We start from the raw sequence: 19,794 nt of genomic DNA, 5'->3' as shown, positions 1-19,794 counted from the left end.
CAGGTACTGTATGTAAATTTCACCGGTTCGAAACCCTGGGGAGGTTTCAGCGTTGGGATCTCGACGTCGGCAAAGTACTTTAGTTTGTAAAGTCATCCCACAAATTCTTGCTTGAGACCGGATGCTCGCCTACGTATTTGCCGGTCTGCGTGGCTGTATGTTCCCAGTATGTTACTAAGCCGAGCATGATGTGATCTTGAAGAGGGTTTCCAGCGTAGGACTTCACACAGATTTTCGTTTCTTAACTTTTGATCTCCTTGCGTGTCACTCGCTGTGTCTAGTTATAAGCCTTGTAACAGCTCGTCTCGTATTATGAACAAGTGCACCTACAACCTTGTCTTTTTTTTTTNNTTTGCAGTAATGACTTGAGGACTGGAGCTAGATATGAGTGTGGTTTGATCGATGAGTGCTTGGTTACAAAGTCGGGTACCTGTCCTTCCACTACAACTAGCCCTTCCGGATACGGACTACCGTACTAATATGCACTGTCCGCATAGCTATACATATTTCCCCACACACTTTGAGGTGCTGTAGTGGATCCAACCTATGACGAAGCGCGTCAGGTTCTACTCGAATGCCGTCGCACCGCGCCACTTTGCGCGTGAAAGCAATCAAGTGGAAGGCACTGCACTGCACCGCACCGCACTGCCAATGCGCTGCACCACCCAAGGCCAACCAGCGTCTTGCAGGCAGAACATAAGCGCCGGCTTAGTTTAATTAATTGCACATGAATAACCAAGCAAAAAAAGGATTCATGTCCGCCCATCAGATACTCGTCTCTTTCGTCTGGCTTTTATTATCAAATTTGCATCGCTTGACGAAGTGTACAGTTAAGATACAGGGTTCACCAGGCTCACGTTCTCCTTGCGCCTGTTTGCTCTTGGAGCTGAGGAAACTGCCGCCAAACAGGAAACGCCCGTTTCCTTCTCTCATAGGTACGATTGTGGACTGAAAAAACAAAGAAGGGTCTGGACTGGCGCATGTCAATGTGCAACTGCAGCTAGCCGAAACAAAGCCCTTTGTTACCGTCTTTTAGGACCACTTTACCTATCTGCCTTGCCTTGCTAGGTGGCCATTACAATCAAACAAGCAGACAAAACAAACGCCCGTCAAGCCTTATCTGTTCCCACAAACGGGAGCGACCTTGTGCAAAAGACATCGAAATCCTCTGGTCGCCATCGCGAAAGCGTTTACTCACTAGGCAGAGGACACACGTAGTTTCACCCAGGTCTCCAGCCGCCCGCTCCAACAGAGCCCACGGTCCCATCTCGCTATGAACGGACAGTTTAGCCTTCTCGGCCGGGAACGTTCGCCGCCGCAACAACAGCAGCCCGATCAATTCATCATGGGCATTGGAAGTAATACGGTGGGCGGAAGCTCCGTTGGCAGCACTTTGGTCAGCGGGAGCTTTTTGGGGTTTATTCATCGCTTTCAAACCCTGCAGATAGCCAGGGATAGCTCTGAAAGTCTGATCAAGGTGAGCTTGTCCCCTCCTCTTACTTTCCACTTGTTGCTCATCTTTAGGATGGCCTTCCATCTGTTCTTGTATTGTGCTGGCCGCGCCGCATGCCTCGCAGCTTTGGCACTTTTGCATACCATGTGCTAACCCCTTCTCATACCCACTGGCAGGATCTATTGGTTTATGCAAAGGAAGTCGAAGATAAGCTTCGTACCGAGAATAAACGCCTGCAAAACGAAGTTGACGAGACCAAGTTGGACCTCAACGAAGCCCGCGCGGCCCAACGAGAACTCCAGATACAATTACAGGATGCCGAGGGCCGGGCGGCCTACTATTCACAGGGAGCAGAGCTTTACAGGGTGAGGGATTTCCTGGAAACCTCGGTCTCTAGTGTGGACGCCGTTTGCTGAAAACAACACAGAAACAAAATCAATACGTTATTGCACTGATAGATGGGGACGGCCTCGTCGTAAGTGCTTCTACGCAGAGACTCTTGCACTCCTGATCGTTTGCCCATCTAACGTCCTCCTCAGTTTAAGCCCGAGTTCCTACGACAAGGTATTGAGGGTGGCAGGAGGGCCGCGACCACATTCCGCATGCTCGTCCTCGAGCAGTGCGGAGACCATGCCAACGAAATTCAAGTCATGGTCAAGATAGTTGCCAACCTCGCATCTCTTGCTAAGGCATTGAAGGCGGAGGGTTCCATACAAAACGAGAATGATCTCCGGGACTTCTTTATCGGATTTTCCCAATACATCTCCTCTTTTGATTTTGTCGACATTGGCACTGGGGCGTCCAACCATAGCTCCAAGATCAAAGGCAAGTAAACGATTTGGTGCTTGATGCTGGGCTGCATGTCGTCTTCCGTCTCCCACTAACGCTCGGTTTGATACTCTCCTCCCCGGCAGAGGCTGCCAACTGGCATATGGGAAATCTCAACTGCAGACACGTCTTGCTCGGTGTTTCGCATGATCCAAGCTATGCCCAATTCTTTGATGATGTTTTGGACGATAATACCAAAGATTTGGTTACAGTCATAGAAGGAGTACCCATGACTAGGGAACTGTCAAAGACCATGGTCAACAAAATCAACTATACCAACAGCCTTTTTCGATCTGACAAAATCGGCAAAGTGGCCACGTCCGGCCCGCCATCGGGCATTGCCACAGTTGGTTCAACTGAGAATGCACCGGCGGCAATATCGTACGCGGGCGTTACTTCCGCCCCGCCCGTGAGCCCTCCCCCTACTCTCAAGCTGCCTTTGGCACCAAAGCAGACAAACGTTCCCAAAACGGCCAAGCAGCCGCCTTGGAACCCGGGTGCCCGTGGCCTCGACTCGCCACTGAAGGTGAACCAATCTGTTCTGGATAATATCAAGAAGAGAACTGGCAGCAGCAAGCTTTGCAACAATCATTATCTTCGTGGGCCATGCGCCAAGAAGGATACGTGCGGGTTTGAACATAATTACAAGCCCAACGCAGAGGAGAAGGTTGCCATCTCCTTCCTTGCCCGGTTAAACCCTTGTACCAATGGGCAGGATTGCGATATTGCCGACTGCATCTACGGTCACCATGTAAGCCTGCGTCCTGTCATGATGTTTTAGAGGTTTTATTCTATCTATCTTATCTTCGGCGACCATCAACTTCTGTACCATCCCTGGCCATGTTCGCTGCTGTGCTTACGTCACAAGTTGAGGCTAACGATTCATGTAAACCTGCTAGTGCCCAAGCACTGTTAATGGTCAGTGTACGCATCCGTACTGCAAGTTTCGTCCGGACGAGCATCCCGCCGGCACCAAATACAAGTCAACTTACAGGAATGGCGAGACTTATAATTAGCCGAATAATTTTTGAAACCAATCAACCGTCACAGTGTCTCGGGATTTGAACCTCGTTGATTGAGCCTCGTTAAAGGCAGCTTTACATATTTATTTGTGATGGTCTGGATGAATCATATTCCGCCAGTGTCTTTTTTTTTTTTGAAAGGATCACCTAGTTTTTACGTCGATAAGAGGGCCTAGCTGGAACAAGGGAGCCATGCTCACCTACCGTCGGACTGTTCTCAGACCAGTTCAATGTGCGTATATACTTACAGCACCAAAAAGCTTATGTCAAAGTAAAGAATTCTTGTAGTCCGGGGACCCAACCATCTAGCATTGATCAGTCCCTGGAAACCTATGTTTTGGAAATCAGCACTACTCCAACCGCAAAAGTGTCCCAAGATGGATTGTGTAAAGTGAGATCATATTAACCACCGATGAGGTGTGGTACATCTCGGGTATCATTGGTGAAAAGAAGAAGAAGAAAAAAAGCAACATAAAATACATTTCTCCGCTTGACACCCTTGACCAGTTCCTGATTCAATATTTATCTCCAGAGTCCACTGGCGACAGAATAAAAACAGGGAAGTAAAAAATACAAATTATCCCGTTTTGACTAGATCTTTTCTCTGTTTTATTTTGTTATTATATTTACCTTTCTCTTTTGTCTTCCCAAATTGGAGCGCCATTTCCTCGCCAAGAAATGCGCAAAAGGTCAGGTCTCTTTGGTTTCACCATCCATGGATCTCGGCAAACCGACTCGGAGAACCGCACTCGTCGATCGAGACCTCGACGTCGGTGGTTTTTCTGATTCCGTGGTCGCCGGCCTGTCGCACCTTGTTCAGCTGCAGGTCCGGGCCGCCGGCGATGCCCTGCTCACTATAGTTATCCGCATCGGCGCCGCGGCTGCTGTCGACGTAGGCCGTCTTCTTGCCACGGCTGGCGCCCGAGGACCAGCCGCCGCCGCCGCTGCCGATGGTGTTGTTGAGTGCGCCGCTGCCGGCCGGGTTCTTGCCGTCGTGTCCGTCTCTGTGAGGGAGGTAACTCCTCAGCTTGGAGCGGAAGCTCAGTTTGTATGACAGGAGGCGTAGGAGCGGCTGCATGGCCGGGAAGCAGCCGCACCATAGGCCTATGTGGCCTTCGAGGTCGGTCCAGACGCCGATGGTCGTGATGTTGTAGGTTCTTTTTTTTTTTTTTGTTCGTTTTTAGGTACGATTTGAGTTGATTGGTTTGTTTGGGGCAAGGCCATTTTCTTCTAGCGGATAGGGAGGGGGAGGGGGGACTGCGGGAGGGGAGGAAATAAAAACTTACGGGTCTGCCAGGAATAGGAGCGTCTTTAACATGTAGAGACGGATGATACCCGCCACGACGACAAAGATACCAATGCTAAAGATCAAGATTACCTGTACGGCCCTCTTGCTGAAGAGCATCTTGTCATAAATGATCCATATGGGCAGGGCGAGCAGCGCGACGTCGACGATGAGGCCTATGGACTGGTGTCCGACGATCATGGCGTTTTCCTGTTCAGCAGGGACGCATCTCCCCGTCGTTAGATCTGGGGGTTTCCAGATATCACTACAGCACAGAAGACAAGTTTTGTCAGACGAGTTTCCGATTCAAGATGCGACGCATTCGGCCTGGAGACAGAGAGAGAGAGGGGGGAAAAAAAAGGGAGTCTTGTAAGAGACAAGATTCGGGAGCGTACCTGATCTGGTTGCATTCGGTGAGCCGGTACACAATGCAGCCTATGGTTTGTGCAACAATGATGAAGCCAGTGACCCATATAGCTACCTTGAACTTCCGTTCTTGGACTAAAATTCACGGACAAGTTGATGTTAGTGGTTGTGGCTTGGTTCCACGACGGGCGACGTGAGAGTACGAGGCCAGGAACATGCAAATTGATCAACATACGATCTTTGTTCAGCCGAGGAAGAAACGTCAATATGGATAGGCGCATGAAGCCCGTGGCCAGAAAGTAGACGAGAGTCTGGTTGACCAAGGCCTGTTGCGATGACGATGGTTTTAGCCTTTGTGTGAGAAGACAAAGAAGGGTATAAAGATGTAGTTCGGTTCAGATGTCAGGGGAAGATTTACCTCGAACCAAAACGCCAAAGCTTCCGGCGTTACATACATAATATGTGCGCCGCTGCCGTATTGAATTGCTAAGGAAAAGGCATTTGCCAAGTTAGCACGACGGCCAAGCCTAAGCTCTGCGGGACGGGCCGAAAGGAGGCGCGGACTTACAATGTATTTCCATGCTAGAGAGGGTAATGACGAAACACTGTTTTTTGGGGGGGAGATTTTTAGGTTAGAAAAAGGCATGGATTCAAAAAGAAAGGAAACCCTCCAAGAGACCCCCAGATTTGTCCCCCAGCATATCAAGAAATGTGGCGCTTTGTGACACATACAAAAGCAAGAAAGCACACCAGGTCGTCGATCCCCAGCGCCTTTGTCATGAAGGCTCTCACAAAAAGCCGCACCGAGACCACGAAGGTGGTCAAGACTATAAAGACGCAATTAATGATCAAAGTCTTATTGGCGCTGTAGCCCGGCGAGTCTTTGAACGGGACCGTTGGCGGCGGTGGTTGTGGGTCGTCTCGAGGGACGAGATATGATGGCATTCTGAAACCCTAGATCTACTACCATGTACGGTAGGTAGTGGTATCCAGGTTTTGGGTCCGTATGGCGCTTGACTAGCGTAAGGTGGATCGTCAGGTGGTGTCAACGGTCATGTTTACAACGAACGCTGTGTTATGACCTGGAGAATTCCAGCAGAGAAGCGGATGGGCTCTGGTGGGTTTTTTCTCCCCCTACTTGTTAGTCGGGCTGAGAGGATTCCACTGTTTGTATGTTCACGAGTAAGAGAAAAAGGTAAATCAGATAAAAGGAGCGGGTTCTTTGCGAGGAACGACATAGGTTTGCACACAGACCCCAGGGATCGCGGAGGGTTTTCTTTTCTTTTCTTCTCTTTTTTTTCTTTCTCTTTTCTTCCTGGTTGCCCTCCCGCACTCGTTCTCATGCATGCCTGCGGGTAGGATCCCGGGGTTATATCTTGGCAAAAGAGGAATCATGTCGAATAGAAAAAGGGCAAAACGTACTGGCACAGGCTGGATTTCTGGATGCAACCTTTACTTCTTGCAGTACAGTACGTTAGTGCTGGCAATTGCCCGATGGGCCCTGCCAATGGATATCACCGGCCACACCTGGTCAACAAAAAAGAAAGGCCGCAACGGCAAGATCCCCGGCTCGGTGACAAGGGGCCGTGTAGGATGCCGGGATGTCTTCTGGGGTTTCGCCTAAACAAGAAATTTCGTTAAGAAGACAGAAAAAAATAGCCGTGTTGTCGATGGAAGCAGCATAAGTATGTATGTATTCACCAGTAAAGGCGTGTATAAAATATGTTCAAGTTGTTGTCATAGACACTACCCTAGCCATGTAAGCAAGCCAAGTACAAGATGGACGAGGGGGCGACTTTACCAAAATATAAAAAAAAAAAAAAAAAAAAAAAAAAAAAAAAAAAAAACCAGATTGCCATTTGCGCGTCCAGGGACTGGCCTGGCGCTGGGCTATATGTAATGTAATGTTTCCTGTATCGCACTTTCGGCCGATACTCTCTGTTCCTTCCTTGTTCAAAGCCACCGCCCATGCATGACACAAGATGGTTCTTGTTGCCGGTGGTCCCCAATGATCTGATGGGATAGATCACGACTCGAGCTCTTTGCTGGCAGGCATTGGCCTGCTTCCAGACAGCGATTCCGCCTCCAAAGTTACGGATCAAAGGTCAGTGCCCGAAGGTGGAGGGTGGCATCCCGTCATGAACATCTGACTTTATTTTCACCAAAGGTAAAGGTGTATTTTTTGGCGCAGTTCTAGGTGGAAAGCTTGTTCTTACCTACCTCCCTGCCTGTCGCCTGTACCTGTACCTGTACCTGTACCCGTACCCGTATCTGTACCTAGGTAATTATTTTAAACATAACTTAAAACACTAGGTCAATCTGTAAATCTTGGAAGATCCGTCAAAAAATAAGAGCTGAATCAAAGTAAATCTCGATACTAAACTGTTCAAGACTAGATCTAGAGCAATCTGGTTCAAGCTCGAACAATTTCTTTGTATCAGACCACAACAGAATGTTTGTTCTCTTGGATGAAATGGGTCAAGGAACGAATGGAATAAATGTTTGGGATGAATTCCTACCGATGAGCCTGGTCGGTCGCTTGTGAAACCTGCAGATGGGAAATCAACCATCCCCGCTGCCAAGGACATTATTGACCCCCTGACCTAAGCACTCGAGCCCAGTATAGCAGGTTCGCAGCCAATCGGGGCGGTCGATGCATCGTAGAGGTGGCCGCTTATTCCAGGTGCAGGCGGCATGTCTTTTGCTGCTTAATACAACCTCAGCAACGATTGGGAGCAGGGGCAGGGACCGAGAAATCCCCGGGCTGCTGTCCCCTTGAGGAAGGACTGCCGCAACAATCTATCGAATTGAAATCAATAGCCAACAACCCTAGCAGAAAAATGTCAGCAAACAAGTGTCGCCGTACCGGATTGCCCACCTTGAGCCTGCTGATATGCTTTGCGGCATAGACTATATAAAGTGATCTTGATCCTGTTGCCCTTTTTTTTGGAGTTGATGGCTTCTTGTCCATTATCATAATCTTCAACGACCCAACCTAAAAGACTAACGGGCTTTCTGGAGACAATGCGCGGTTCTTTGTCTGCCATCCTGGCCTCGGGCCTGCTATTGTTTGCGAGACCCGGGCCAGTTGTCGCCACCCCTCCTGGACCGGTGAAGACCGACCGGTGTGTTCAACCAGTCGTGCGCCGGGAATGGTATGTGACTGAACTTTGAACTGGGGTGGGCTTGCTTACTTTACACCCCTCATGTCCACGGCTTTTTCTTTTTAGTGCCCTGTCCTTCAACGCAACCCAACTTCAGGTATGTCCTGGTTGACTTTGACCGGCTGCTAACCACCAAAATTCTCTTGTAACTCGTGGTGCAGGCGCGATCTGTCCCAAAACGAAAAGCTTCACTATGTTGAGGCTGTCAAGTGCTTAATGTCTACTCCCAGCAAGAGCAATGACCTTTACCCGGCAGCCAAGTCCCGGTTTGATGACTTTCAGGGCATGCATATTAAGGTTGGACATGCGATGCATTTCAATGTGAGTGGGTCCGCTTCTAAGGAGAAACAAGACGACACACCCTCGTCCATCGATCCTCTACTATCTGCTGGCTAACTGGCTGGCTGGCTGACCTCTGAGCGACAGGGCCAATTCCTGGCGTAAGCAGTACTATATATGTCATGTCGATTATTGAGTAGGTGTACCGGTAGATGCTCCACACGTTTGCTGACTGGCCGTCATGGTGTTGTTGTATTTTCAGATGGCATCGGTGGATGATGTACCTGTACGAGACAGAACTCAAGTCTCTATGTGGTTTCAAAGGAACCCTGCCGTAAGTGCTTGACTTTGGTAAATGAACCTAGATTCCTTTTCAACCAAATCCACTTACCAACATGCTTTGTGGATTCGCAATACAGATACTGGGGTAAGGAGCAATTTAGCACAGTGCAATCGTGACATGTGAACCTGCTGCGAACTGACCTGAATCATATCCTCCTTCTTTAGGGATTGAGCATGACAACACCATGGAGAAGTTTGCCAAGTCTCCCATCTTTGATGATGTCTATGGTTTGGGAGGCAACGGTGCTTTCATCGAGGATGTGAGCTCGCCCATTGAGTTCCCCATCAAGACCCCGACGGAAATCCCAGGCCGCACTGGAGGAGGTGCGTAAACGGGAATCCGTCTTCCAGCGAATTCCCCCTTTTACTGACTGCCAGTACAGGTTGCGTCACCACGGGCCCCTTTGCCAACCTCACCGTTCCCATGGGTCTAGGTATGCAACGGTCGCTTCAGCCCTGTGAAGTTCCGCATTCTCACCAGCAGCGGCTAACCTGGCTCGACCAAATATTTCAGGCGACTCCCTGGAGCCCCAGCCCCACTGCCTTCGCCGTGATTTGAGCCCGACTCTTGCATCGACTTCTATGAGTGACGAGGTGATCAGCAAGACCTTGGCGAACACCAACTTTTGGGACTTTAACCGCTGGATCCAGGGTTTTAGCTTCAGCGTTGAGGACATGACAATCCATGGTGGTATGCACCTGAGCATTGGAGGCCAGGTTGGCGAGGTAAGACAGGCAGATCCCTTGTCCGCGGGGGACGGATCCCATTTGTATCGTCAAACAACTGATCCATGCTTTCCAGGCCGCTGATACCTTCTCGTCGCCTGGTGACCCTCTCTTCTACTTCATCCACGCCGGCCTTGATAGGATTTGGGACGTGTGGCAGCGCATGGGTGAGTCCGGATCTTGACGATCCCCCCTTTCCTTAAATTCACCATCAGCCTTTTTTCTGATTCTCTCTTTTCTTTTCTTTTCTTTTTTTTTTTTCTGCTTGCTGATCGTGACCTGGCTTGCTCGATCCAGACTGGCCCAAGCGCAAGAGCGACGTTTCCGGACCCGACACCATGTTCGCCTACCCCTTCAACTTCTTTGGCGACGTCGAGTACCAGAACATCACGATCAATCATGTTCTCGAGTACCCTGGCTTCAGCGAGCCGCTCACTATTCGTGACGTGATGGATACTGCTGGAGGCAGACTCTGCTACAAGTATGAATGAGTAATGAGATGATGTCTAGAAGCTCAAGCTTTGTCTGGTCGTTTGGAAGCAAACAAGTCATTTATGCCCAGTGCTTGGTCTGCTTTGACATACTAGATACCCCCTATGCATTAGCAAGCAAGCGTACGTAAATAAATTGAGCCGTTCGTTCAGATGAGACTCGAGTGTTTTCAATGCACCAAGTGAACTAGGCTGTCATTACTGTTAGATGACTCGATGCCTTCAATATTGCTCACGGCAGATGCAAGGCTTTGTAGATGCAAAATGCGACATTTGAATTAGGTACCTGCGTCTTATACTTTGTAAAAAGGGCGTGCAAAAAGCAATCGACCAAGTGGGAATGCTTGTCGTTGACATGATTTTTTTATGCTTTATTAAAAAGGAATAAGAACTCTCCACTCCACCCTCATATGACAAAGGAGGCTCAAGCCTGTGAGTCTCCGAATCCTCTTTCCCCCACAATCCGCTATCAGAGCCCCACTCGCGATTTGATCGGGACTACCGCCTAAGAAACCGCGGCTCATTAGTGGCTCTGCAGCCCCGCCGACGCACTACACCACCCCCCACGTTTTTTCCCAACATCACTATTGCTCAACGAGGCCCTTCCAAGCAACTGCACCCTCCGACGACTGCACCCTCCAACACCACTACCTCATTCAGGACCTTCCGCACCACTCAGGCCTCTGAGCACAAGCGCAGACCACTACGACCCAAGGGTGCCAGGCAGAGGACACCGCCACAAATCAACCTTCATAGTCACCAAGGCTCCACCGAAACGGGAGGGAAGAGGGAAATAAATACAGATCAGAGAACAAAAATGTCACACCCAAGGGTAGAAGAAGTGTCGGACAGCGACGACAACAACTCGGACCCCTCAGAGGCCGACATTGACGAGTTCGACGACGCCGACATCATCCAGCGCATCAACCCGCAGCAACAAAGACCCGCCACCCAGACCCTCCCGAGCAGACCAGCAGCAGCACCGCATCACCTCGCCCAACAACAACAACAACAACAACAACAACAACAACATGTCAGCGACGCCTCGCAGTTCGCCGACTTTCAGTGCCTGTACCCGGTTTACTTTGACGCGACGCGGACGCGCGCCGAGGGCCGGCGCGTGAAGCGGTCCGAGGCGGTGCGGAACCCGCTGGCGCGCGAGATCGCCCAGGCCTGCGGCAACCTGCAGCTACAGGCGCTGTTCGAGCCGACCAAGACGCACCCGCGCGACTGGGCCAACCCGGGCCGCGTCAAGGTCAAGGTCAAGGGGTCGGGGAACCCGCACGTCAAGAACAAGCACCATCTGTATCTGCTGGTCGCCAAGCACCTGCGCGAGAACCCGGCCACCGAGAACTGCCGCGCCCTCAGGTCCGTCGCCGTCCCCGGCTTGCAGATGCCCGAGGCCGGCAAGCCGTGGCCCAAGCCTGCCGTGCCCAGGGGCTGGAAGCTCGGCGAGCTGGTGCCGCACTACAGTCCCGCCGTCACCGGTGGTGGCGTCACCGAGAACTTTTTGCAGGACATGATGAAGGATATGCAGGGCCTGGGTGGGCCGGGAGGCGCCGGCGACATGGCGAGCATGTTGGCTGCTGCGGCGGGTCAGGGAGCCGGTTCAAGTGGGAGTGGTCCTAGCGAGGAGAAGAAGGCAAAGAAAAAGGGAAAGAAGTGAGATAGTCACGATGGACCCCCGCCTTGGTGTTGTTATCAGATGAATCAGAGGAGATGTGTGATCATGTTTACAGAAGAAGCATCGTAATGCAATGCCTCCCCAGTCTACTCAAACCGGTCCGGCTAATTCGCCCAAGCCACAAAAATCCATCGAACCAGGGGGGAAAAAAAATATAAACAAACAATAGTAACAAGGGGGGTATACCCATGTAAATAACAGGAAAACAAAATCATCTATATCCCGAAACGCCGTATATCGCTTCTCAAACGGCCGCAAGTCGACCTTGCAGACCTTCCCACTCCCTCGACCCAACGATTTGCACGTTCCCACCGCCACTCATCATCTTGCCGTCTGCACCTGGCAATCGAATCTGCAGCCTCGCAGCTGCCTTTCGAGCCGCCCTGGCTGCCTCAGACGACTTGGGGGCGGCTGCAGCAGAAGGGGCTGAAGATGCTGCCATTTCCTGCACCAACAATGTATGTGACTTTTCCTTGACTGAGTCCTGCCAACTGCGCCAGACCGCAAGGTCTTCGGCTTGTTTGGCCGCGTGGTACCTGGGCGTCGACTTGATAGGCCGCCACGAGCCTAGGTTCTTCCCTACCGAGGCATCGCTCTTTAGTGTGGACAGGTCGAACACTGTCGCGGAGCCGGCCATGCGCAGCAACTCCGCCAGCGCATCCTTGCCTTCGGCTGCGACAAGTGCCTTCCTCCTTTCTGATACGGGTTGCTCGCGCCTGAGCGGCTCCGCAAGCCAGTCATGCATGCCCTGCTCGGTCGTCCTGGCCCGTCTGTTGTCCTCGCGGAGATAGCGCACGGCAGACTGCAGCGCCTCAATCTCCTCCTTGAGTGCGTCCATCTGCCGAGCGGTGGCAACTGCTCGTTCGTGTCCTACACCGGCACCCGCGTTGGCCCGTTGCCCAGCCACAGCGCCGCCGCGCGCCGCGTCGCTGGCCGCCTTCTTCCACTTGTCACGGTCGGCCTCCAGCGCCTTGGCCTCGCGGTCCTGCTTGACAAGATCGTCTTCGCGCGACGCCACGACCTGCTTCAGCTGCTCCAGGTGTGCCTCAAGCTCGGCAATGCGCGACGACTTAGTGTTTGCATCGCGCATGCGGGCCTCGAGCGTCTCGATCTTGACCTGTGCCGTGCTGAGTCCTTCCTCGCGCATAGCCACCTGGCGACGCGCCTCGTTGTACTCTTCGCGCAGGTGACGCATCTCCTCCTCGGCGTCGGCCGGGGCTGTCCGTTGCGCCTTGAGTTCCTGGGCCCGCACGATCCACGGAGCTTGCGGCTTCTCAAACTCTTGCGTCTGACCAAGGTCCATTGCCTGGCTGGCAAGATCGTTCATCTGTGTGGAGAGAAGGCGTAGCTGCGTCAGGTAGGCGGAGAAAAGATCCGACTCGCTCGTGCCCGTGACAGCCTGCACCGTCCTGTGAACCGTCGATTGGACCTCGATGTATGTATAGGGCTCCTCCCGTCCTTCCTGACTGAGTAGCATGTGAAGGTCAAGTCCGATTTGCCGGGCGAGCGAGGCGAGGCCGCGAGCAGCCGTCTCGGCTTGCTCAAACGCCTCAGCCGAAGTCTCGGGCGATAGAGCGAGCGACCGTGCCCGCATATCCTCCAGTGCTCTCAAGGTCTTGCCGGCGACCACCTTGGTGCTGCGGGTCTGGCTAATGAGAGTCTCGGCCTTGCGTGCAAAGTGCTGAGCTAGTTCGTCGTCCTCTCCAACTGGTGGAATGACGCGTTGCACCATGGCCCTGACGGCGTGGACTGTCGAGGCTGCGGACTCCAGATGACTCTGCACGAGCTGCGTTCGCATATGCACGTCATCAGCGAAGGCCATCAAATCCTCGTTAGCCGGGGCTATGTGGACCTCGCCTAGGTGTGTCATCAAGGCAAGGGAACGAGACAGCTCCGATGCACACTGGCTCTCCTTGAGTTCGTCGCGGCGCAAACCATCAATCCAGGCGTTCAGTGCTCTCTCTACAGGCTCCAGCTCGTACAGGGCACCCTCAAAGCGAGCGAAGCGTTCGAGGGAGCAGTGAGTGATGGCATTGACAAATCGGTCGCACATAGCCGCAACCCACGTCAGCTTGTCGACGGCATCGCAACCAGCAAACACGTCGTCTTCGTGGCCTGGGTGCGGGTCCCTATTGACGCGCTCCCGAATGAAGCCGTTCAGTAGATTAGCCTTGAATGCCAGGCGACGGAACCTTAGAAGCGCCATGACAGAGTCCTTGTCGGCATCGTATGTTTCTGGCAGGAACATCTTGACAATCTCCAGATGCTGTGCTGCTTCTTGCGCCTCCATGCGACGCAGCTCCAGGTCTATCGTCTTGACCTGGGCCTTGGACGCGGAAAGCTGAAGCTTCATGTTCAGGTCCATCATGGCACGAGATTTGCTGTTGAGCTGCTCTGATTCCGTCTCGTTGACAGCATTAGATGCTCTCATGTCTTCGAGATCTGTCTGCAAGCTCGTGACCAGTTCTCGGAAACGGGAGAGGGTGTACTCCATCTCCTCCATGTTCTCCTCTTGCTGAGTAAACCTGCGCGCCTGCTCGGCGATCACAGCGTTCTTGAAGTCAATCTCCTCCTGAAGCTCGCGTTCATGTTGGACATGGTTTGCTTCAAGCTCGTCGGCAATCTCCTTCAAGCTTTCGAGGTCTTCAATCTCAGCCTTGAGCTCCTCGATCTTCTCGGCCTGCGACATGTTTCTGTCCGTGAGGTCCTCAATCATCTCCTCGGCGCCCAAAGCTGTCTCGAGCTGAGATCTGAGATCCTCAATCACGTTTTCCGACGTTGATAGCTTTTCTTTGGCGGCCTCGAGCTGCGCTTGAACATCTCCAGCCTCCTTGAGGTCTAGCTCAAGACTTTTGATCTGGTCTTGCATTTCCTTCTCTTGTTGTTGTGACATGTCCCTCAGCCGAATGAGAGCTTCCCTCATCCGTTCATTGTTTCTCTCCATCTGTAGCCAGCCCGCGCTGGACCGCTCTTCCGGTGATATGCCCTTATTGAACTCCTCGTTCTCCTCCCTGAGGATCTCGACTTCAAGCTCGAGCTCTTCCAGTCTCATCTTGACGTCAGAAAGCTCCTGTTTGAGAACCTCAGCAGTTTCTTCGGCCATTTCTCGATCGAGCGTTGCCAGCTCCAGCACCTGGTCATGCTCCATTTGCATGTTCTCTACGGATTCAAACCTAGCCTCGGCCTCCTTTAGTTGCTTTCGGAGCTCAGCAAGCTCGGCTTGTTGAGGCTGAAGCTTTGCCTGAAGCTTCTGGATGATGGCATGATACTTGTCACGTTCTCCCTGAACTAACTCCAGTTCCTTTATCTTCTCCCTGTCTTCTGCCCTCTTTCTCTCCAAAATGGCCAGCTTCGAATTAAGATTCTCAATTTCTCGAGTCAACGCCGCGGCGTTTGTGTTGGTCTGCCGGTTAGCTGCAGGTGCAGGTACGGGTGCAGATGCAGTTGCGGTCGCTGAAGCAGCGGGGCGCTTTTTGGCAGCAGCTGCAGCGGCAGGAGACGCTGTTAGCCTCTCCAGAGCAGCAGCTCTCGACCTGACGGGGCTTGTGGGCTGCGGTGACAATATCTCGAGCTCTCCCTTAGATGACGAAGAGTCTTCGCTCGCCCGCTTATTCACAGCCGTCCTGCCAGGCGCTTGGCCTGAAGCTGCACCGCCGCGTGCTCCAACCGATGGGCGTGTTCCCAATGTGCGAGCTCCCCCCGCCAAGGACGAGCGGCCGCTCAAGGTCCTCGTTGGAGCACCCGAAGTGCCAGAGGCGACTCTACTCGAGGTTGACGAGGGCCTGGATGTCCGAGATGCTGGTAGTGATGGCGGCCCCATGGATGTTCGCGTCGCACCGGCTGCGGCGGGCCTGGCAACCTTGGCCCCCATTGAGACTGCCCTGCCGCCGGTGGCATTTGAAGGAGTGCCTGTCCGGGTGCTGGTTCCACTGGTAGGTGCTGTTGCGAATTGCTTGGTCGGTGACTTTGTGGGAGACTGGGAGAAGCATGAAACGTCAGATATATGTCGTGGTCTTGTCTAGGCACAAGAAGATAGGAAGATGGCAGCACATACTCTTACAATGCTCGACGGCCTGGAAGTCTTAGGTACCGGGCTTGGACTCGGAGCATTCATACTCATCCTTCGTGCAAGATTCGGGTCACCACCGGTGCCACGGGCTGTCATTCCTCCACCGCCATTAAACATACTTGTCCTGCCGCCTGCCGGCTTCTTGGCCGCTGGGGCTGCCGTCTTGGCCGGTTCCGGTGGTGGCTCAGGCGCATCGGAAACAATACAAACTGTGCTCGGGCGAACAAACATTCCATGGTTGCTGTCGCATTCAAAGTACCTCTCGCCCTGGACGCTACCGTCATTCTTGCCAGAGTCGTCGGGGAGCTCAACACCTAGCCAGTCACCTTGGGCGAAACCGGTGCGGCCGATGAAGCGGACGATGGCTGTTCGGCCATCGCTAAGCTCGACCGTCTGGCCGAGTGCCAGCACATTCGTCATGATGGCAAGGTCGATTGAGAAGTGCGGTGGTCTGACATTTCGGTCGTCAAGGCGTCGTCGGTGAGGTCTCCTGCAAGGTTGGTCTTGCCCCCTCCCTTATTCTTCAGGCTCGTAAGAATCGACAACTGGTTCGCGAAATAGAATCAGAGAGCCTAGACGATTGGTCGTTTTCGAGGTTTGTTTCGGGCGGTGTGGTGTCGTCTATTCACCGTGCCTTTCGCCCTTACGTTGCCGATCGTATGTGGGACGTTTGTTTTCCAGTCCGCTATCGAAAACAACCAGCAAGCTCGATCCAACCGCGTCGATCGCGTTGTTCCGTCATTGGGTGAGTGGCTGCAAGGGGATGGGTGGAGTGGAGCATAGGGGACCACCCGTGCACGAGCCTTGTCGGCAGGGGTGCAAGGCGTACGTACCTTGCTTGCTCGACGAGTTGGCATTGCTACAGTCGGTAAGTTAATTGCCGAAAACTAATGATCTTCTGTCAGGTGTAACTAATTAACAATTATCAGCTACTCCCGTTTCCCTTTCCCATCGTCTCCAAAGAAGAATAGAAATAAAAATAAAATTTATCAATTTTGACAGAACAAAAACGAATTACAGAAGAAAAATAAGCACAAACAAACATCAATTTTGTGGAGGGAAAAAAAAAAAAAAAAAAAAAAAAAATAGCCCAAGAAATCCAAAATTTGAGAGCAAAGTTGCTTCAATACAACCCATTTTCCAACGCAAAGTCCCCAATACCCAATATTTTCTGGTGTCTCCTTGATCAAAAACCGGAAATCTCACCCCATCATCCACTGGATATTGTGCCATAGCTCAGAATCCCTGACGGAAGCTTCCGCCTCGCACCCACTCCATAATCTCAAAGCCAACCCGGCGCTTCATGGACTCGCTAAGCCGCGGCTGAACCTCGCCGACCGGCGGGTCGACGCGCACGACGATCAGCCGCGGGCTCTTGACCTCGACGGCGCCAAATGCCCTGATGTCTTCGGCCTTGGACTTGCGCACGTAGACGACCAGGTCCGGGCCCACGATGCCGCGCCACAGCGTCGCCATCCACTGCCAGTGGTCGACGGGCGCGTAGGCGTCCGTGATGCTCACCCGCGACGCGAACCAGTCCGAGATGTGCAGGCTGAAGCCGCCCGTGATCAGCGCCACCGGCGTCCTGTTGTCCCTGCCGCTCGCGCCCACGGGCTTGGTCGTGACAAACTTGACTATCTCGTCCGACCTGCGGTGCCACTCCTGTATCTTGCCGAGGTAGGGGAGGAACGCACTGAGGCCGCCCGGCTGCTGTGCGGCGGACTCGTCCGACGACGACTTGCGGCGTGAGACGCTCGGCGCGTCGCTCATCTCCGCGTCGGACTCGGCTACGCTGTTTGTCGCCTCCAGGGTGTCCGATGTGTTGTCCTCGATGACGGCGTTTGCCGCAGTTCTCTTTTCTCCCGCCCTAGGGGTCCGGTCGCCGTCTGGAGTGCTCGCGGCGTCTTGCGGCTGCTCCTCCATGACGTGATCACCCGCCGTCGTGGCAGGCGGTTTGCCGTCCGACCAGGTCTTGACGGCACACTCGCGAGACTCCTCGAGCACGCGCTGCAGGATCATACCCACGGCCTCCATCAGGCCCGGGTGCGAACCCTCGATGGCCACTATGGGCCCGCGCGTCTCCACGACAGGACTGCTGGGGCCAGGCGGCGCCAGGGGCGGGCTGATGCGCTCCAGAACCTGCAGCTTGTTGGCGTAGGGGATGCTCATGACCATGGCTTCGACGCTGCGCGCCTCGATCTCGCGCTGACTGATGGCGGCAGTCGTCGCCAACGCAGGCGGGGGCGCCGTGGTCGATGGCTGGTGTGCGTGGTGGCGCTGTGACACGGGCGAATGCTGCGATTTCTGCTGCAGCGAAGGTTGCGTCTGCTGAGGCTTCTGTGGCTCTGCTCGTGACTGGAGAGGTGGCAGGCGCAGCGACTCGTCAAACTGGGGCTGCGAGGGCGTCGGCCTGCGGTCGGGACCGAATCCGAGGGATGGGCGAAGCGCCGCCGGCGGGGGAGGGGGAGGGGGAGCCATGGTGCCTCGGTACTGTTGTGACTGACTGTGTCCTGGTGGTGGCGGGTATCCATTACTGTCGGCTGGGTTGCGATAATTTTGGCTCTGCCGTCGGACGACAGAAGGATGGCGACCGTGCTGTTCGTAGCGGATCCTAGCAGGTCCGGACGTGTATGGACTCTGCGGATGCTGCGGCGGCGGTGGGGACTGCATCGGGTGGTGGTAGTAGGCGCCATCGCTGTCAAGCCGGGGTCTTTTGGACGGCGATGAGATGACCTCCCGTTCTTCTCCAAAGATGAACCGACCACTAGGGTAGGCATGTTCAGGGCCTGCTCGGCCAGAGGGTGGGTAGATAGACTGGCTACTGTGCGGACCGCCTGCCATCTTGTGAGACATTGCGACGGGCGTCAATACTGATCCGGGCAGCGGAGGCGTGTTGGGCGTGGTGATGGACCTGCCACCGCAATTGACACAGTGACTCGGATCGGAGCCTTCGCTCAACGATGATGTTCTAGCCGCCGAGCCGGGCTTCCCGCCACGACGAGGCTGGAACTTGTAGTTTGGGTAAAGTCGCGCGTGCTTGCGCTTGTCTTCTTCCGCGAGCCTCTTCCAGGTCTCTTTGACCGATTCGGGCTCGTCGTGCCACTGCAAGCCGATGATCTTGGAGATTTCTGGGTTGGGGAGCTTGGGGTTCTCGGCCACGATCCGGGCTTGGTGGTGGGTTCGGTAGAGAATAAAGGCTGCAAAGGTAAGATTGTCAGCTACTACTTCCCAGCAAAATCGGCGTTGCTCCGAGCTATCAAGTCCGGGAGAGTTTTTTTTTTTTTTTTTTATGTCCTCACGATTGTACTAGAGAGTATTGTCTCTCTTCTTGGTAAGAAAATGATTGTGTAGGGGTTTCTCTTCATGAGTATGAAAACAAATATCGTACTATCATACAAGACAAGGGCTCAAGAATTGAAAACGACAATGATCAAGGAGTCAAGGTAGACGAAAGAGGAATAAGAACAACGACAACAAACAAAATCTACTCACCGTTCCGAGGCCTCCGAATCTTGGGAGCCGGCGTGCACAGACAGATATGATCGCCTTTGGGGCTCCTGATCTGGATGGGTTCGACGCGAGGTCGACCGCTGGAGCCACCGTCCGTATGTGTCTCGAGATCCAGCGTCGACGGGCCACGTTTCCTCGAGGCTGCCGGGTGCCCGAGCGTCGAAGAGGGCGAGGGCGACTCCGGCGTGCTTCGATGGTGAGGAGGCGATGACGAGGCGGACTCTGGGGGGAAGCTGCTCGAGGACGGGGCAGTGGCGGCAGTCAGAGAACCAGAGCGCTGGCCCGGGTTGTTCAGTAGCCTGTTCGAGACGTAAAGATCTGAACTGCTGCCGTGATGGCTGGCCGACCTCGTCAGCATGGCGTGGTGTGGATGATTTTGAGTTGTGGGAACGCCGGGCGTTGCGTCAGTGGGCGAGCGCAGGTGGCGCGAGGAAGGGGCTCGGATGATATCTGTCATAATTCTCTCCACCCTTTTTTTTCCTTTGTTTTTTTTCCTCTAGCCAGCCCAGCTGTGCTGAGCGGTGTAGAGAGGAGTGTGATAATGACTGTTGTATTCTTTGACCAAGTATGTAGGG

General features: G+C 53.5%; 6 protein-coding genes across 6 annotated transcripts; 3 read left to right on the top strand and 3 right to left on the bottom strand.

The window, feature by feature from the left end:
• Nucleotides 1–1,273: 1,273 nt before the first annotated feature.
• PpBr36_04434 (uncharacterized protein) lies at nt 1,274–3,297 on the top strand (the record flags this gene model as incomplete). The annotated part of the gene is made up of 6 exons (XM_029891594.1): nt 1,274–1,477; nt 1,630–1,818; nt 1,881–1,928; nt 1,993–2,282; nt 2,405–3,032; nt 3,181–3,297. 6 exons carry the CDS (start codon nt 1,274–1,276, stop codon nt 3,295–3,297), a joined length of 1,476 nt encoding a protein of 491 aa, XP_029749270.1.
• A 712-nt stretch (nt 3,298–4,009) lies between these two features.
• PpBr36_04433 (uncharacterized protein) lies at nt 4,010–5,899 on the bottom strand (the record flags this gene model as incomplete). Its single annotated transcript, XM_029891593.1, has 7 exons — nt 4,010–4,460; nt 4,590–4,853; nt 4,984–5,089; nt 5,190–5,280; nt 5,373–5,440; nt 5,523–5,559; nt 5,687–5,899. The coding sequence occupies 7 exons, from the start codon at nt 5,897–5,899 to the stop codon at nt 4,010–4,012; spliced, it is 1,230 nt and encodes a 409-aa protein (XP_029749266.1).
• Nucleotides 5,900–7,978: 2,079 nt separating this feature from the next.
• PpBr36_04432 (uncharacterized protein) lies at nt 7,979–9,956 on the top strand (the record flags this gene model as incomplete). The annotated part of the gene is made up of 10 exons (XM_029891592.1): nt 7,979–8,109; nt 8,280–8,439; nt 8,545–8,558; nt 8,660–8,731; nt 8,817–8,824; nt 8,905–9,063; nt 9,123–9,173; nt 9,254–9,465; nt 9,542–9,632; nt 9,763–9,956. The coding sequence occupies 10 exons, from the start codon at nt 7,979–7,981 to the stop codon at nt 9,954–9,956; spliced, it is 1,092 nt and encodes a 363-aa protein (XP_029750321.1).
• Nucleotides 9,957–10,773: 817 nt separating this feature from the next.
• On the top strand, nt 10,774–11,622 carry PpBr36_04431 (uncharacterized protein; the record flags this gene model as incomplete). Its single annotated transcript, XM_029891591.1, has 1 exon — nt 10,774–11,622. The coding sequence occupies one exon, from the start codon at nt 10,774–10,776 to the stop codon at nt 11,620–11,622; it is 849 nt and encodes a 282-aa protein (XP_029750322.1).
• A 262-nt stretch (nt 11,623–11,884) lies between these two features.
• Nucleotides 11,885–16,129, bottom strand: PpBr36_04430 (uncharacterized protein; the record flags this gene model as incomplete). The annotated part of the gene is made up of 2 exons (XM_029891590.1): nt 11,885–15,616; nt 15,695–16,129. 2 exons carry the CDS (start codon nt 16,127–16,129, stop codon nt 11,885–11,887), a joined length of 4,167 nt encoding a protein of 1,388 aa, XP_029750323.1.
• Nucleotides 16,130–16,945: 816 nt separating this feature from the next.
• Nucleotides 16,946–19,577, bottom strand: PpBr36_04429 (uncharacterized protein; the record flags this gene model as incomplete). The annotated part of the gene is made up of 2 exons (XM_029891589.1): nt 16,946–18,906; nt 19,202–19,577. The coding sequence occupies 2 exons, from the start codon at nt 19,575–19,577 to the stop codon at nt 16,946–16,948; spliced, it is 2,337 nt and encodes a 778-aa protein (XP_029749497.1).
• Nucleotides 19,578–19,794: the final 217 nt, after the last annotated feature.

This window comes from Pyricularia pennisetigena, chromosome 6, assembly GCF_004337985.1.
Source record: "Pyricularia pennisetigena strain Br36 chromosome 6, whole genome shotgun sequence".
Classification (NCBI taxonomy): Eukaryota; Fungi; Ascomycota; class Sordariomycetes; order Magnaporthales; family Pyriculariaceae; genus Pyricularia; species Pyricularia pennisetigena.
Note: the sequence above shows the minus strand (reverse complement) of the source record. Positions and strands in the feature narration are given on the sequence as shown.